Source organism: Hyperolius riggenbachi, chromosome 6 (assembly GCF_040937935.1).
Source record: "Hyperolius riggenbachi isolate aHypRig1 chromosome 6, aHypRig1.pri, whole genome shotgun sequence".
Classification (NCBI taxonomy): Eukaryota; Metazoa; Chordata; class Amphibia; order Anura; family Hyperoliidae; genus Hyperolius; species Hyperolius riggenbachi.
The window spans coordinates 326135786-326154572 of record NC_090651.1 but is presented as its reverse complement, the minus strand read 5'-3'; the positions used below and the strand labels follow the sequence as shown (position 1 = coordinate 326154572).

At 43.8% G+C, this 18787-nt stretch overlaps 1 protein-coding gene across 1 annotated transcript in view; it reads left to right on the top strand.

Annotated features, from left to right (window-relative positions):
- LOC137522198 (carcinoembryonic antigen-related cell adhesion molecule 5-like) overlaps window positions 1-17567 on the top strand; it is a 75681-nt gene extending 58114 nt beyond the window's left edge. The window contains exons 10-13 of the mRNA XM_068242229.1: window positions 5746-5895; window positions 10790-10863; window positions 12730-12762; window positions 16413-17567. Of these exons, the coding sequence (XP_068098330.1) occupies window positions 5746-5895; window positions 10790-10863; window positions 12730-12762; window positions 16413-16460 (305 nt within the window). The 3' untranslated portion in view covers window positions 16461-17567. The remainder of the gene's footprint in view (window positions 1-5745; window positions 5896-10789; window positions 10864-12729; window positions 12763-16412) is intronic.
- Window positions 17568-18787: the final 1220 nt, after the last annotated feature.

Genomic DNA, 18787 nt, shown 5'->3' with positions numbered 1-18787 from the left:
TTATGAGCAGAACTGGAGCAAGGAGAATTAGACTTTATTATTATTTTATATGTATATAGTGCCAACATCTTACGCAGCGCTGTACAGTATATATATTGTCTTGTCACTAACTGTCCCTCAAAAGAGCTCACAATCTAATTCCTACCATTGTCATATGTCTATATCATGTAGTGTATGTATTGTAGTCTAGGGCCAATTTAGGGGGAAGCCAATTAACTTATCTGTATGTTTTTGGGATGTGTGAGGAAACCAGAGTGCACGGAGGAAACCCACACAGACACGGGGAGAACATACAAACTCCTTGAAGATAGTTCTCTGGCTGGGATTCGAACCGGAGACCCAGTGCTGCAAGGCGAGGGCGCTAACCACTACGCCACCGATGTAGGAGAATTGGGGTAATGTTTAGAATTAGGATTAGGAGAGTTGAGGTTAGCAATTAGTCATTGGGGCCAGGGGATTAAGGTTAGGAGAATTAGGGTCATTTGAATTTATCAGAATTAGAGTTAGACAAGCAGTGTTCATACTTACTAAAATTTCCGTGTGAATTGCAAATGTGTAAAAAGCAATTTAGCATACAGCTCATAAAAGCCAATGGAGAATCGCACTTCTAAAATTCACAAAATTGGCGTTTGCATTTTAGCATGCACAAAAACCCGCTTACATCTCACAACATAAATTCACACATTGCATGCAAATTCCTGTTGACTCATTAGCTGTGGTTAAAAAATGCGCACAAAATTTGCATGTGAACATGAATTTTTAACATGAAAAATAAATGCAGAAAAAAAGTTATTTTTATCCCAATGATAGGTGTCAACCTTGCCTTAGGGTTAGGGGACTTAGTGGTAGCAAAATATACTGTAGACTAGAATTAAAGGAACACTATTGATTAACATGTTTTTTCAATTGAGATAGGCATAGTTTGGAAAGTGCTGCTGAGTACTGGTGTATACATTTGAATGCGTATCTCTTTGTTTACTGTTATATAACTCCTTGCACACTTCAGTGTCGCCAAAACTGATGCTGAGTGGAACATGAGGGGAGGGGGATCCCTCACACTACATCTGTTAACCCTGTGTGTGAGAGAAAGCTCTCAGAGAGGTGCCTGCAGAGAGCAGAGGAAATGCATCTTATGTGCAACATAAACATTTGTGAGTGTGTGAAACCTGAAACCAGGAGCATTTCATATCACTCTGTTTCAATATTACACTGTTCTTAGCATGCCAAACTGCAAAGATTCATTCCTTTGCAAATGAGAGATTCCAAACACAGCTAATTTCTACACACAACGAATTACAGCTTTTGCCTCTGATATTTAACATCAAAAGTAGGAAAATGTTTACACAGCTACTTAGACAATATTTGTACATTGTCATTTTAGAACACTTGGGTATTGATATAGTGTTCCTTTAAGAGAATTAGTGTCCAGTTTAAAAGAATTTCTCCAGCAGAAGTTCAACTTTTCTTTAGGTAGCCCCAGGACCTCCTTGTAAAGTTGTTGCTACGGGTGGTCAGCGAGTTGCAAATAATTCTAAGGCTATCATTCATAAAGGTGCAGTCGGTAGTGCGGGAAAACACCGTTCTTCTCCGCAATCGGTACTTAAGACTTCAGGGTGGTCATTCATAAAAAACTTGCCTGTTGCGATACAAGTGCAGAGGTTTTCTGGAGGAAGCTGGTGGTAGCGTGGCGGAAGACATGCGGAAACATAAAAGATGCCCGATTCCCTCCGTGCTCCTCTGTCTGATGCTGCTTGGGAGGTCCGTCCCATTCATTCACAAGTAATCCGCCCGCCTATCGCTACTGTCGAGCAAGCGGTATTTTCCTTCCGCATACCGCTTGCTCTAATCTTTATGAATGGATGTGTTTGTTACTTTTTCTAGATTAATCTAGAAAAATCCGCACAAGGCGGAAATGTATCGCTCTTCACGGGAATGTCAGCTTTTCATGCGGAAAGAGCCTTTATGAATGGGGATTTTGCTGAGTGTTCGGTAAAGTCAGCGGTATTAAGCATTTCCGCATGCGGAAATGCTTTATGAATGATAGCCTAAGTTGAAGAAGAATTGTGAAAATTCTTATGCAAATTATGAAAATTTAGGTAGCGTGAAAATGCACTAATCGAATTTGGATTATTCTGCTTCAGCCCATTAAAATGTCTGCTCATTGAAAATGTATATTATACATAATACAGTATATTAACCTCCTCGGCGTTCTATTGAGATCGCCAGGGAGGCTGCGGGAGGGTTTTTTTTTAATTAAAAAAAAACTATTTCATGCAGCCAACTGAAAGTTGGCTGCATGAAAGCCCACTAGAGGGCGCTCCGGAGGCGTTCTTCCGATCGCCTCCGGCGCCCATAATAAACAAGGAAGGCCGCAATGAGCGGCCTTCCTTGTTTTGCTTAGATCGTCGCCATGGCGACGAGCGGAGTGACGTCATGGACGTCAGCCGACGTCCTGACGTCAGCCGCCTCCGATCCAGCCCTTAGCGCTGGCCGGAACTTTTTGTTCCGGCTGCGCAGGGCTCAGGCGGCTAGGGGGGCCCTCTTTCGCCGCTGCTGCTGCTTTATTTGATAAAAATCGGCCCAGCAGGGCCTGAGCGGCAGCCTCCGGCGGTGATGGACGAGCTGAGCTCGTCCATACCGCTCAGGAGGTTAAGATCCCAGATGATGATTGGTACTCTCTATTCAGCTCTCATACACCACAAAGCTGATACTTACAACGCCCCTTCAAGAGATAAATGGGTTGCATGTGGCTTAACTCTAGAAGATGATGATTGGGAATATGCTCTATCAGCAGTAAGATTAGTCTCTCCCTGCATAAGGGCCCGTTCACACCTGAGCGGGAATCGCACGATTCCCGTTCACGGCAAACCGCTAACGGTTCTGCAAGAACCGCTACACAATGTAGCGAGTGGCAGTGTTCTCACTGCCGCGGTTGCGGTTAGCGATAACCGCAACTGCGCTGCATGCAGCGGTTTGCCGGCGATGAGCGTTCCGCGATTTGCGATCGTGATTAGCGTGCATAGCACGCTAATCGCGATCGCTCCAAAACCGCCGCAGTGTCCAGTGATTTTTCCACGCTAATCGCAGGAAAATCACTCCCGCAAAACGCCAGCGGTAATCGCCGGCATTCTGCGATTTTAAGTGTGAACGGGCCCTAAGGGAAAAATTTACTCAACTATACATTATTCACCAGACATACCTTACCCCCGTTAAGGTGGCTAAGTTTGACACAAACCGCTCTGATAAATGCCCCAAATGTCTAACACCCAAACCAACTTTCTTTCATTTGATCTTGGAGTGTCCGCCCGTTGCTACATATTGGTCCCAGGTAATAAAGTTTCTCCATGACAAAATGGGATGCCCAGTCACACTTGACCCTGCACTATGTCTTCTTGGCCTCATCACTGATGAGGATATTCAAAATAATGATCAATTATTTATGTGTCAAACCCTCTTTCACGCTAGACAAGAAATTTCTCTTAAATAGCTCTCAGCAGACCCCCACTATTTGCAGACTGGGTGAGACGTGTGGATAATATGATCTCTTATAAGAAGCTGGTTTATATACATAGGAAGGCCCCCAACAAATTTCACCTAATATGGGACAGGTGGATAGACAGACAAACATCCTCCTTATAATTTGTAATAATATGTACATGTAAAGTTATATATGTGAATATATGTGCTGCATACCTTATAGGAACTTACTTTGTAACATGTCAGCTATACCCACCTTTTTATTGTGAGATACCCCATTGCACTGAAGATCTATACTGGACTAAGTGACCTTACAGTACGTTATCTTGTCTAAATGTGCTGAACTTTGTGCTTGAATTCTGCTTCACATCGGCAGTGTTGTAGCATTACCTTGACATTTAAATAAACTGCTTTTTTGAGTTAAAAAAAAGAAAGATGCCAGATGGCGCTGTAAAGCTTTGTTCACATCTAGAGAGTTTTGCGATTTTGTGAGTGTGTCCCCACCCCCCTCCTGGCGCTTAGCTAGCTGCGCAGTATTATTTTGTGTACAGCGCTTTTCAAAGCGCTTTTGCAGAGCGATTCTATTTTTTCACTTCCTGACGAAGTCAGGAAGTGAACTACAAAGTCAGGAAGTGAACTCTTTGACCCGGAAAATAATAAATACAATGTATTAATTCTTAAAAGCGAGAACGCAATCGCTGCACAAATCGATTTTGTGAGCATTTTGTGCTTTTCCTACAGCTTCCATTGTAGAAAAACGCCCTAAAAATGGTGAGCGGAATGCAGACAAAACCCGCTGATATGAACTATCCCATAAGGATTCATTGCACAAGCGATTTTAAGGTGTTCTTTAACCACTTGCCGACCAGTGGCTTTCTGGCTGATCTGTGCTGCGTAGGCTCTCCAGCCCGCAGCACAGATCAGGTTTTAGCCAGGGCGATCAGACTTACCCCCTTTTTTTCCCAATAGGGGGATGTCCTGCTGGGGGGGTCTAATCGCCGCCGGCTCTCTGCGCTTTGCGGGGGGGGGCTCTTCAAAGCCCCCCTCCGCAGCGTTTTCAGAGCTCCGTCCCTCTCCCTCCCTCTCCCTTCCCCTCTGAGCTGCGCAGGACGGATATCCGTCCTGCGCATTGTAGGATAGGCTTCAGCCTATCAAATGACGGCGATCCCCGGCCAATCAGAGGCCGGGGATCACCGATCTGCCTTACGGTGCTGCTGAGCAGCAGCGCCGTATGATGTAAACAGCGGGGATTTCTTCCTCGCGTGTATACATTTTGCCGGCGAGCCGCGATCGGCGGCTCTCCGGCTGTTCACGGAGACAACCTCCGTGAACGGACATGGAAAGGCCGCTCGAGCGGCCGTTTCCATGGAAACTTGCAGACGACCAGTTTACGCCAATCGGCGTTAGCTGGTCGTCAAGAGGTTAAAATCGCCGGCGCTCAAAAAAAAAACAAAAAACCACAAAACGTCCTAGGTGTGAACAAGCCCTAAGTGACCGCCACTGTCATACCAGCTCCTACAGTCTTTTGTTTTAAAGGAGAACTGAAGTGAGAAGTATATGGAGGTTGCCATATTCATTTCCTTTTAAGCAATGCCGGAGCCCAAAAAAATGAATAGAAACAGCTGAAGGTGCTCTGCATATGCGCGTGATCTTATTGTGAGGTTACACGCATGCGCAGATCGCTTTTGGATGTGGTTGCGTGCTGTAGTACGCGTACAGCCCGGCCAGCGCAGGTACACTGGATCCCGACCAAACCGACCAGATGACAGGCCACAGGGCAATTGCAGGTGCTCGATGGGGAGAGAGGAGAACGGGGGGAGGGGGGAGCATCAGGACAGCTCACCATACATGCTTGCTACCCCCCTGTTTTCTATTCTTCTTTTGGGCTCTGGTATCCTTTGAGCAATACCAGTTGCCTGGTAGCCCTGCTGATCCTCTGCCTCTAATACTTTTAGCCATAGACCCTGAACAAGCATGCAGCAGATCAGGTGTTTCTGACATTATTGTCACATCTGACAAGATTAGCTGCATGCTTCTTTCAGGTGTGTGATTCAGACACTACTGCAGACAAATAGATCTGCAAGGCTGCCAGGCAACTTGCTTAAAAGGAAATAAATATGGCAGCCTCCACATACCTCTCACTTCAGGTGTCCTTTAACATCTGTTAATTGCACTATTACCAATGCCGTGTGTACCATAAATAATTCCGAGTGTGACTTCTGTTGTACTTGGCTAATTAAGTTGATTTTGAATTATTTTTGTTTTCAGATACAGCAGAATGCTCCACGTGTAATGCAAGCACTGCGCTCATTAGTGGGGTGGTCTGTGCAGTGGCAGTGGTTGTTGCAGTGCTGTTTACTGTCTGCTTCCTCCTATATAAGAAGTGTGTACAGCCTGTGAGGGACGAGGTCACAAGAGGTATGTAGAGGAGGCAAAGAGAAATGAATGAAATCTAATGTACCTACTGCGCCTTACTTCCATAGAGGCATGTTCTATATATTTCTTAAGAAGATATAAATATAATATTTTCAACCGCCAGATGCCACCATTTTAACATCTTTAACTAATTGGGAAAAACCCTTCTTTTTTTCTCATATTTTATGAGGCCTGTTCCCAAAACATAGCATATGTTATCAGCTATGAGTATTCAGCTAGCTGAGACGGCCTTGCAACAAGAACACGTCAACAATCCTCCAGAACCAAAACAATCCAACAAAAATGTTTCACTGGCCCAAAGCATCACTGGCAGAATCCAGCATTTAACTGTATTTCAAAGTAATACATTGTATTATAGGTTTTACCAATAATTATTTCTTTCTTTATAAGGACTGTATTGATTATTAATATTTAGATTAATTTTATGTGTATTAACTGAGCAAATGTATATACATATATATATGTCTGCTGCAGTAATGTGACTTTTAAACTTGCCGCGATTTGCGCGTGCAAAAGTCCGCAATCGCGTGAATCTTTGCGCGCGCAAAAGACCGCAAACGACACTTTGCGCGCTAACTGTTTAGCACACCCTTGCTAAACAGTTAGCACCACTTTGCGAATCAAGCCCATAGTCTTATTTTGCTTTGAAAGGCTAAAAATGTCATTTTAAAGTCTAGACTGCCTCTAATATGTATTCAACTCACATAAAGACAAATATTCAACTATACATCTGTTTCTGGCTCTCGCAAGTATTTATTTCAGTTAAATGTTGGATTTATTACCTGTAATTACTTCTCAGTGAGTTCTGCCTGCAGAAAACAAACCCTGGATTCTTGACTCTTACAATAAGGAAAATAAAAAAGGAACACCGCTTAGTTGAATGTAGGACTGGCACTGTACATACACGTTTATCTTATTATGGGAATTATTCATTATAGGTTGGTAAGATTGCCATGAGCAGGAAGCACATGGGAATCTTATCGGTACTACCAACTTTTACTGTGCATTATGCAATGACATGACCTGCAGGGGTAAACACGTATGGGCATATCAATATTTTACCTTCATTCAGAATAAAGATATAAAGGAAGTAGCTGATCAAAAAACTAGGAACAACTGACTTTGCAAACAATATTCAACAAATTAACAGATAATCCATTTCATTTTGTGAAAAGAGTACATGCTTGCCTCTTGCATCCATCCAAATAAAATCCCCAAATCTGCATCCATGCATGCCATTGTAGTGCACATTCGATGGCCGTGGTCGTGCACGTTTGGATGTGGCCACACTTGTGGTCAGACGGGGTTGCGCATGCAGGCATTTAGGGCAGCGCATGTAGGCAGACATTGGGGCAGAGGTTGCTGCAGTTGGATCTTCTAGTGCCCAGGGGCGTAGCAATAGACCCTACAAGGGATGCAGCCGCAGGGGGCCTCATGGGGGGAGAAGTTTATTTTCCCTGTCCTGAGAGCCTGACAACTAAAGGCAACTAACCTTCAACTTCCTCTCAGTCAGGTTTCTGTCAAATAAATTTTTGAGCGTAAGAAGCCAATGTCTGCCAGTCACCCCCTTGCCCAGCATCTGACAGCTGGTTTGTCGGAACTGTTAGCCCGCTGTTACCATACAAGATAGTGGAGTCTGAGGCCTTAAAAAAATTTGTTGGACACCGCAGTGGAAGGTACCCAGAAGAACTTATTTTTCCAGGAAGGCAATCCCCACCCAGTGCACTAATAACATTTTTTTCTAAATAACAATTACATTTTTTTGTATAAAAACCAACATGCAGACCCATATATGCTTGTGCTTGCCAGTTATACTCACCAGGGATGCAACAAACATTCAACTGTCTTGCCTTTGCTACAGCGTTGCAAAACATTTTTCTTTTTTTTACGTCAATTTACAAAACCTATGCATACATGTGCACAGCTAAGTCATCGCATCTCTTGTCAGTGTCACTGACCAGTGTCACATTACAGACCTGGTAGCACTCAATCTCATGTGGCTGGTCGCGTAACTAGTTAACACGGAGAAGCTCACAAATAAGCCAAATTAAAAAAAAATACTAATTAGGTTGTACACTGGTTCCATCGTACAGTTCTATTAATAACTTCCCATCATAACCTGTGCTACACGCCCCACTGGTCCGTTCAGTTGAGCACACATGCAGCACCGCACACCGAAGGGCCTTACAGACCTGTTAGCGCTCAATCTCAGTAAATTCGGCGTTTAGTCTGTCACTGTGAAGCAGACATAACCCTTACAACTACCACCATGTATACACACATTTTAAAGCAGCCCTTTATGCCTCAAATGTAGGAATGTACTGTGATTTCTGCCGTTTAAAGTTTAAAACCCGACTCTGAGTCAACTCCATAATTTTTGTTGGGACTTTTGACATAGTTTCCCCTCCGGCATACCACAGTCCTTGAAACAACTTTTCCATCACTTTTGTCGCCAGAAAGTGTCCCTGTTGGTTTTAAAATTCACCAGCCCATTGAAATCTATGGCGGTTCAACCGGTTCACGCAAACTCAAACTTCGAGTTTGGCATCCACAAACCCAAACATTGATGTTTGTGACACCTCTACATCTGAGTAGAGTTGGGCCGAACCTCCGATTTTCGGTTCGCGAACCGGGTTCGCGAACTTTCGCGAAAGGTTCGGTTCGCGTTAAAGTTCGCGAACCGCAATAGACTTCAATGGGGATGCGAACTTTGAAAAAAAAAATAATTATGCTGGCCACAAAAGTGATGGAAAAGATGTTTCAAGGGGTCTAACACCTGGAGGGGGGGATGGCGGAGTGGGATACATGCCAAAAGTCCCCGGGAAAAATCTGGATTTGACGCAAAGCAGCGTTTTAAGGGCAGAAATCACATTGAATGCTAAATGACAGGCCTAAAGTGCTTTCAAACATCTTGCATGTGTATACATCAATCAGGTAGTGTAATTAAGGTATTGCTTCACACTGACACACCAAACTCATCGTGTAACGCACTGCAAACAGCTGTTTGTGTAGTGACGGCCGTGCTTTACTGGTGCGCACCATGGCGAGAGTGCAGGTTTTGGTGGCTTTACAGCCCATATGGTCATCTGGCTGATGTAGCTGAATGACAGAACAGTGACTGTCCAGCTGATCAAATTTGGTCTGACCACAATGAGGCAACGACCTTATTATCGTGGGTGTGCCCCCCGAGACACTCATCTAGGCGCCGGTCATTGCTCCATTGTGATACGCAAGCCCCTTCACCACGGCAAGGTAATGATCACGAAGGGGAATGGGCGCATGTACATGCCTTTTCTTTTGTTGTTGCAGCTGCCCGCAGTGCAGCCAGAAAAATTAGGCAGTCATGTACACGCACCCGAAAAATTATTACAGCGGCCGCTGCTAGCAGCGGCCTAAAAAATTCAGCAATCCGCCTGGAGTCCCGGACCCTGTTGGTGGTGGCGGAGAAGGTAGTCAAGCGGCCTGCAGGCAGACATGCTGTGTGGAGGGACTGGGAGCGACTTAGTCTTTTTGGGGCAGGCCAGGCAGCCAGTCACACGGCGTGCAGGCAGAGATGCTGTATGTGCGGGGACTGACTTAGTCTTGGGGCGGGCAGCAGCCCTCCGGGATCCATGCCTCATTCATTTTGATAAAGGTGAGGTACTTAACACTTTTGTGACTTAGGCGACTTCTCTTCTCTGTGACAATGCCTCCAGCTGCGCTGAAGGTCCTTTCTGAAACAGAACAGGTATACAGTGGCGGGTCCACTGAACAGAACAGGTATGCAGTGGCGGGTTCACTAAACAGAACAGATATGCAGTAGCGGGTCCACTGAATAGAACAGGTATGCAGTGGCGGGTTCACTAAACAGAACAGGTATACAGTGGCGGTTCACTAAACAGAACAGGTATACAGTGGCGGTTCACTAAACAGAACAGGTATGCAGTGGCGGGTCCACTGAACAGAACAGGTATGCGCACTGATGCGGTGGGTTCACTGAACAGAACAGGTATGCAGTGGCGGGTTCACTAAACAGAACAGGTATACAGTGGCGGTTCACTAAACAGAACAGGTATACAGTGGCGGTTCACTAAACAGAACAGGTATGCAGTGGCGGGTCCACTGAACAGAACAGGTATGCGCACTGATGCGGTGGGTTCACTGAACAGAACAGGTATGCAGTGGCGGGTTCACTAAACAGAACAGGTATACAGTGGCGGGTCCACTGAACAGAACAGGTATGCAGTGGTGGGTTCACAGCACAGGTATGCAGTGGTGGGTTCACAGCACAGGTATGCAGTGGTGGGTTTACAGCACAGGTATGCAGTGGTGGGTTCAATGAACAGGTATACAGTGGCGGGTCCACTGAACAGAACAGGTATGCAGTGGTGGGTTCACAGCACAGGTATGCAGTGGTGGGTTCACAGCACAGGTATGCAGTGGTGGGTTCACAGAACAGGTATGCAGCCAGACAGGAACAAGCTAAGCCTAACTAATCTTTCCCTGAGAGACAGTCTGCAGCAGCTCGCCCTACTCTGACTAATGCAGGCACACGAGTGGCCTTAATGGCCGCCGCTGCCTGCCTTATATAAGGGGGGGTGGGGCTCCAGGGGCTAGTGTAGCCTAATTGGCTACACTGGGCCTGCTGACTGTGATGTAGAGGGTCAAAGTTGACCCTCCATGTGCATTATGGGGCGAACCGAACTTCCGCAAAGGTTCGCCTGCGGGACGCGAACGCGAACCACTGAAGTTCGCATGGAACCGTTCGCAGGCGAACCGTTCGGCCCAACTCTACATCTGAGCATCCTAAATAATTGACTGCACACTACTATACTTCTACTATACGTTACTGCAGTGCCTCTTAAATTTCATACAGTATCCTTTATTATCTCTTTAGGATATTCCATGGAGAGAGAAATGGCAGGAGAAGACTCATATGCCATATATGACAATGTGCTGGATCTGGCGACAGTAAGTAAGATAAAGAATTACTGTAATTAGCCATAACTTTATTCGTCCAGTAAAAAGCTGTATACATTGAGCATGGCCTTTCCAGGGTACCTGCGATGCAGAATGGGTCTCACCAAGTCTCGCTTCACTGGCTGCATTCATGTTACACTCTTCATCCCAAAAGCATGCTGTAGGCAGGGGACATTTTAAAAATGTGATAACTGTGCGGCAACCCTCATAAATCAAAATGCAGCTTACAGATGCTGCTGCTGCTATCTACCTGATTTCTGCTGATGGAGAGCGAAAATATTTAAATATGAAAAAAAGTTTATGAAGTATTACTTAAAGAGAACCCGAGGTGTGTTTAAAGAATGTTATCTGCTTACAGAGGCTGGATCTGCCTATACAGCCCAGCCTCTGTTGCTATCCCAAACCCCCCTAAGGTCCCCCTGCACTCTGCAATCCCCCATAAATCACAGCCATGCTCTGAGGCTGTGTTTACATCTGTAGTGTCAGTCTCGGCTGCTCCCCCGCCTCCTGCATAGCTCCAGTCCCTGCCCCCGTCCCTTCCCTCCAATCAGCAGGGAGGGAAGGGATGCAGGCGGGGACTGGAGTTCTGCAGGAGGCAGGGAGAGCAGCAGACTGACACTATAGAGATAAACACAGCCAGCTCTGACAAGCTGTTTGTCAGCAGCGTGGCTGTGATTTATGAGGGATTGCAGAGTGCAGGGGGACCTTAGGGGGATTTGGGATAGCAACAGAGGCTGGGCTGTATAGGCAGATCCAGCCTCTGTATGCAGATAACATTCTTCAAACCCACCTCGGGTTCTCTTTAAGTATATAATGTTTACAATATAACAGAACCAAAGGAGATAGATGAACAAAACAGCATGTGTGAGCAGCTTGCGCCACCAAGTGGCAAGCTGGATAAATAACATGCTAACACATTGAAGAATGATTTTATTGCAATAATGCATTTGGGTTGAAAGACAATTTTTAGTCTACCTCTTGAGCAACATTTTATTTCAGTTTTAACAGTGTGAATACAAAATACAATATAGCCTATATGGAAAAATGTCCCTTAAATCCTGTCCCTCTCCTCCTTTTACACAGTTGCAAAAAAGATGGAGTCCTGTCCAGAGACCACCAGGGTTCACGCTAAGGCTAGGAAAATCTATGGAGGTCCCAGGGACAGGAAGTGAGGAGAAAATCAAACATTTCCATATTGTCCTGAAACTAAAACTTTCTCCTGCAGTTGGGCTTCAGCTGAAAGTGTGTGTAGACATGTACTGTATATATTCAGGCACTTTATCCAATCTGTCCCAATGGAGGAAATATTACACTATGGGCTCGATTCACAAAGCGGTACTAACCCAGTTAGAGACTTTAGGCGTGATAACCATTGCACCACGCTGGTGAAAAGCCAGTTTAGGCGTGATAAGTTTAGGCATGATAAGTTTAGGCATGATAAGTTTAGGTGTGATAAGTTTAGATAAGTTTAGGTCGCGCGCAAAGTCCCGCACGCAAAGCAGCGCCATTAAATTCTATGCGAAGTGCACCAGACTTTGCTAGCGCAAAACTTTTGATCACCTGTGCACTGCGGTGCTAACCCAGTTGGTGCTTAAACTTATCATGCCTAAACTTATCACACCTAAACTTATCATGCCTAAACTGAGTTTAGGCGTCATAAACGGCTTTTCACCAGCATGCTAACTGTTAGCACCGCTTTGTGAATCAGGTCCCTATGGGTTTATTTTGGGGAGTCCACAAAAACTTGTTGCCAGCAGTTTATAATAATTAATCTAATGCATCATATATTCCCTGCAACACATTTTCTAACTTTGTTGTAAATTAGTATTTTTATTTTTTATTTTTGTTTACATTTAGGCTGAGAAGTCAAGAGAAGAACCTACATATATGGTAAGTCTAGTGTTTAAATATTTAAAGAGCATCTAATTGTAACATAAAAAACTTACAGCAGAACAAGAGCTGCTGACTAGATCAGCAATGTTCTACTGTACATTGATACTCACCTCCTCCCATTTTTTTTATAAATGGTGGGGTGTGGGCAGTGGCGTACCTAGGGAATTTGACACCCGGCGCTGCTTATTTACAGACACCCCCTCCCCCAACAGCCAATTTTTTTGGATGTGAGGGTTGACGGGTTGGGGAGGAAAGCATGTTGCTGCAAATTTTGGGGGATTTGAAGGAAGAGGAGTCATCAGGATGTGGACAGAGTTGACAACTATGCAGTGCTGCAGAAAATGTCAGTACTATAAATAGTACTATAAATAGTACACAATAATAATATGGTAGGACATTAGACTATGACCATGGTACAATTAGATTGTAAACTCCTCTGATGACAGTCAAAAAAGGGTGACATACGAAACAGGGGGATGCGTAGGGGGGGGGGGGGGATAAAGAGGCAGAGGCACAAGACTGAGAGCCTGGTGGGAGAGGAGAAATGGCAGGAAGACCTCTCACCAGGACTGCAGACATCACCATTGCTGTTTGACAGGGACATGCTGTAAAAAGAAGCCACTAAAATCTAAAAAGATGAAGGAGTCATGGGGAAGGTAACATGGTGGGAGGGGGAGCTGGGAAAAGAGATACGATTACCTGCAATCAAACGTATCCAAATTGCCTGATGCTTGCTTCTCTGCTCTCTACAGAAGTTGGTTGTCAGCACCTGGATCACTGGCTTCTGCAACAGCAGACTGCCCTGCATTATTGATTAATTACTCTGATCAGGATGAATAATCAATAGTCTAGGGCACTCTGGTATTACAGCAGCCAGTGCACATGGCTACTAATGACAGGCAACTTCTGAAGCAATAAACACTTCCTGACACCTCTCTCTGCTAATGTCCCAGCTGCAGCACAGCAATCATTCTCTCTACTCACCCTGCTGCTCTGCACATTCACTCACTGCAGGCTGTGTGTAGAGAGCGAAGAGACACATTGCCCATGGGACAGGAAGGGGAAGGGGTGCTACATCTAGTGCAGGAAGTAGTACAGTCCCCTGCACTGTGTGCTGCTATTTTCCCAAATGTTGCCCAAGCTATAAAAAAAAGGTCCCAGGTGGAAGAACACAGTGGCTTAGCACCACAGTGGTACCACTAGCCATGACTACACCCGGTGTTGTGAGCACCTGCAGCCCTATTGTAGGTACGCCACTGGGTGTGGGGCTTCCTTTTTGCCCCAGGCACACAACAACATCATACTTTCACCTATAAGTATGCTTCAGCGCTGCATTGGATCGCCTCTTATTTCTTGGAAGCCATTAGCTCTATGCTGCATACCCAGCTACCAATCATGTGACATGCATTGTGAGCAGCAGTATACAAGATTAGAGCGTGCGGCTGCCAGGAAGAGGAGACTGGATGCAGTGCTGGGGCAGGTAGCTCTACTACGCTACTATGCAGAAGAGTGCAGAAGAGAGGCTTCCATAGCCCGTTTTCAGTGGATCCTAGCTCCCATAATATTAGGTTATTGCACTGGCACCAAATACATTTACAAAATAGTAGCAGGAAGCAATAAGCATTTTACGGCAGTACTGCTCTGTTTTGGAAAACTAGACTTCAATGACCTTAGGGAAAAACTGCTCAGTGTAGTATTTATATTCCCATAACTCTATAATTATACCATATTATGCCACCTAGAAGCATATTTGAAAACTGAGAGAAAAAAAAATAAACTGGGCAACAATAAGGTGTATAACTACACAACTGTTATGTATGACTGCTATAGTTCAGCAATATCATTCATCCTTCACTCACCATCCCCTTTCCATAGAACAGAACAAACAGCTTACTTTTCTGCTGCAGTTTAGTGTATCTGTACAACTATTGTTGCTAATTGGCCAGAATTGTTTCTGATGAAGCACATTAGCAAAATCAGTGGGACGGGGTGGACATTGGCTGCACAGCAGCGGTGTCTGATATATGCATATATGTACCGTGGGCCCCCAGAGTACAGGCCCGGATGTCAGTTGAAACAATAAAAGTTTTTATTGTATGGAGGATATTTATGATCTAAATGTAACTGTTAATGGTATGCACTTACAAGCGGTTGTTTTCTTTATTGTTCCCATTACATTAGATACTCTGCTGGGAATGGAGTAATATAGATCAGTGCTTTTCAACTGGTGGCCTGCGGGCTAAATTGCCCGGACTATTTTTTGAGTCAGTCCCCCTCCTCTGGCAGGCCCACCTCTTGTTGGCGCTTGGCTCTGCCTCCCCAAAGCCAGGACATTGATGCTCTGCCCCCTCTAGCCGAAAAATCAGATGCTAGCCACGCCCCCACGTCCATGAAGTTGGACAGCACTGATATAGATCATGGGAGGAGTTATCAGATATTTGACAAGCCAATGATTTTGATAAAATGTGCCAAAACTTCATAGTTTGGGGTCTGAGGGCTCCGGTAAGCCTCATTCGTTTTTCGTGATTGGTGTTGGTAATAGCTTTAAGCCTTATCAGTGCCCAAGTATTAAAGGATCATTTGTAATTACCCAGTCCAGGCAACAGTAAAGGTGGTCATACACTTATAGATTTGCAGCAGATTCAACCATCAGATAGATTTCTGTCAGATGCCTGTCAAGTTGAATCTGACAGGAATCTATCTGATGTGTGCCACACACTAGGAACAGATTTCCAATAGATTTCAGAATTAAATCTACTGGAAATCTAGCTAAATGCATTATTGGACCAAAAGATTCAATGCAACTCTACAGTCACATCTACACCATACAATTTTTTGGTCGGTTTAATTCAATCCGACATGTCCGATCGGGATTTGATTCGATCGGACACGTCGTATTGAATCGAATCGCACAAACAATTGTATGGTGTAGACGGGGCTTATGGGCCATGGATCTGCTACCAGCAGCAGATTGACCTTGATTTTCTATCCTGTCAGACAGATCAAATCCATCAAAATCGATCAAAATTGGCCACAAATTGATTGATCAATAGATTTGATAGAATCGATTTCTGATTGATTGATTCTATAGAATCGATCGATGGCTGAAATCGACCAGTGTATGGGCCCCTTTACTGAGTGTCTGATAGTAAGCACAAATTTTGCCTAATTGTAATTTCGCATTGTAATTCGCCATTACAAGGCTAAATTGTAATGCGAAATTTCAGGAAAATTCGTTATTAATTTTGCCTGTAAATGTAATCCATGTGTAATTTCGCATAATTACACAACATTTTGCGTAATTTCATGCCAACTTTGGCAATAATAGCAAAGCTCCCATACATGCTCACCAAAACTGCTAAGTATGTTAAGGGAAAGGGAAAGCAATTTTGGTGACAATAGTATTGAGGCCTTTCACTGCTAAAGTCAGCACGAAATTACGCAAAAATGACAGGAAATTATGAATGATTATAAAACATCAATTGAATGTACAAATCGTAATTACGTATAGGCGTAATTGCAAAAATGTAAACACAATTTCACGAAATCGTAATTAGCTGATTAGGATCATCACTGTCAGTGTGAAGCTCCAGAACTGATGAATAAGTGTTCGCTAAATTCTATTTATTAATTTAATTTCTTTTCAGGTTCTTCAGTATGCATCAGAAAGTGCCTACAATGAGCTCAACCGATAGAATCAGCGGCTTGTTTCTCTGGAGTCTCCATTCTGGGACAGTTTGATGTATCTGGGTTTCCATCCTCTACCTCTACTGTTTAGTCTTATTTTTGCCCACTGTCAGCCCCTCTGCCAGAAGCTCACCGAGTGCAGCTGTGTCATATATTCTTTATTTGCCTTTGAAACAGTTGTGAACAGTTGTTTGATGCAGAGTGTGTATGCAGCATTTGCTACAGTTATACTGTATGTTTTGTCTCTTTCACCTCTTTTACATACTTCCCTACAGTCATCTAAAACTATGTCGGCCCAAATATTTAAAATTTAGAGAAACTTTTCACCAGTTTTTAGAATGTATGTTTTTTTAATGTTTTTATCAAAAATTGAAAAACATAAACAAACAAATACTGTGCGCATAAGCTTTATGAAACCTGTACCTGCAGGTTGGTATTGCCCGAGAAGGCTCTGTGGCTCCAATGTTGCCAACTCACATGGCCCTTGACTGGAGGGGGGGGGGGGGGGGCTGCAAGAGGAGGGCCAGACCAGAAAGTTGTTTTTTTCTTGATCGGAAAAAAGTATCTACCTTACCAAGTGGTCCTGCTTCAAAGGATGCAAAGGGGGCTACCATTTCTTATATCCTGAGCTAAGAAAGTCCTTAAAGGAATACTATCGATTCACATATTTTTTTCAATTGACACAGGAATTGTTTGGGAAGTGCTGCTAAGTACTGGTGTATACATATTAGTAGCAACCTCTTTGTTTACTGTTATCAAAATACTTTCAAACTTTACTGACGCAGACTGAGCCATGAGGAGAGGGGAAATTCCCCTCACACTTGATCAGTTAACTCTGTGTAACTCTGTGTGTGACAGAGAGAAAGCTCCCGACAGCTGCAGCTTCTGTGTCCTGTGTTTCTGACTGAAGTGTCTGAAGAGAGCAGAGGAAATGTAACTAATTGTCACAGCTTTCCATACTGTTTCTGCTTTCAGAGTTTGATATGTTTGATATTTGCTTTCTGTAGTCTGATATGCAACTCTGGCTGTGCATTGAAGCAGACACCCCTTCTGCAATTGATTTGTCCCAATATAGCTAAATCCTACCCTCAATAAATTACAGCTTTTGCCTCTGATATTTAACATGAAAAGTAGGAAAATGTTTACACAGCTACTTAGACATTATTTGTACATTGTCATTTTAGAACACTTGGGTATTGATATTATTCCTTTAAAGTGTACCAGAGATAACGTGACATGGTGAGATAGACATGTGCATATACAGTGGCCAGCATACAGACACTTATGCTGTGCTCCTTTTCTTTTCTTTCCTGCCTGAAAGAGTTTATAATTAGCTATGGAACTGATTGTTTTTCTCCAGTCAGGACCCAGTCGGCTCACTGATAACAAATTAAAGCTTAAAAACACTTTCCTAAGCAGATACCTGGGCTTTTTACTGTGAGAGGAAAAGATAAACAGGTCAATAGTTCATGTATTTTCACTCTGGGACTTTAGAGACACTGCAATTGAGCAGAGACCATGAAACATTAAATCTGCTTTGTAAATGTTTATACATAAACTAAAACCTTGAGATATCTAAAAGAGTCATGTTTAGGAGTAGAAGGACAGATCCAATTGGTTATCTCATTAGTTCAGAGGTGCCCACACTTTTTCGGCTTGTGAGCGACTTTCAAAAATTAGCAAGTCAAAGTGATCTACCTACATACAATTTCAGGAGCACACTTGTATATCCAGAATGGAAAATGTAGTGGGGTCGGGATCTACCATGAAGGCCTTCGCGATCTACCGGTAGATCGCGATCTACCTAATGGGCACCCCTGCATTAGTTTATATTCATCTCTGGTTCACTTTAAATAGATTCCCTAAGAAGAGTAGTCTCCGACACAGTTGGTGTCTATACACTTTGCAAATGTTGTGTTAGGTATTCTGGAGCTACTACAGATGATCAATGGTATGCACATTTTTTCCCGAGTTGATGTACATTTCTGCAAATTTGTATGCACATATATGCAGCTTGGAAATGGACCAATCAATTTAAACTTGGGTCCATTTTCAAGCTGCATATGTATATTTGAATACAAATTTGCAGAACTTTGCATCAACTCGGGAAACAATTGCATATCACTGATCATCCCTAGGAGGTACCATTAGTATGGCTAAAGACATCCTAGACTGGCTGAGTGCGAGCTCTCTTGAATACACACCAAGGTGACAGCTGTGAGGCTCAGGATTCCTGCTTATATCATATACAGAGTAATGCAATTTATGTTTATTGCTGCTACTCATGAAGGTGGACCATAGCAGGACTGTTTTGATTTTAGTTGAGTTATTTAAC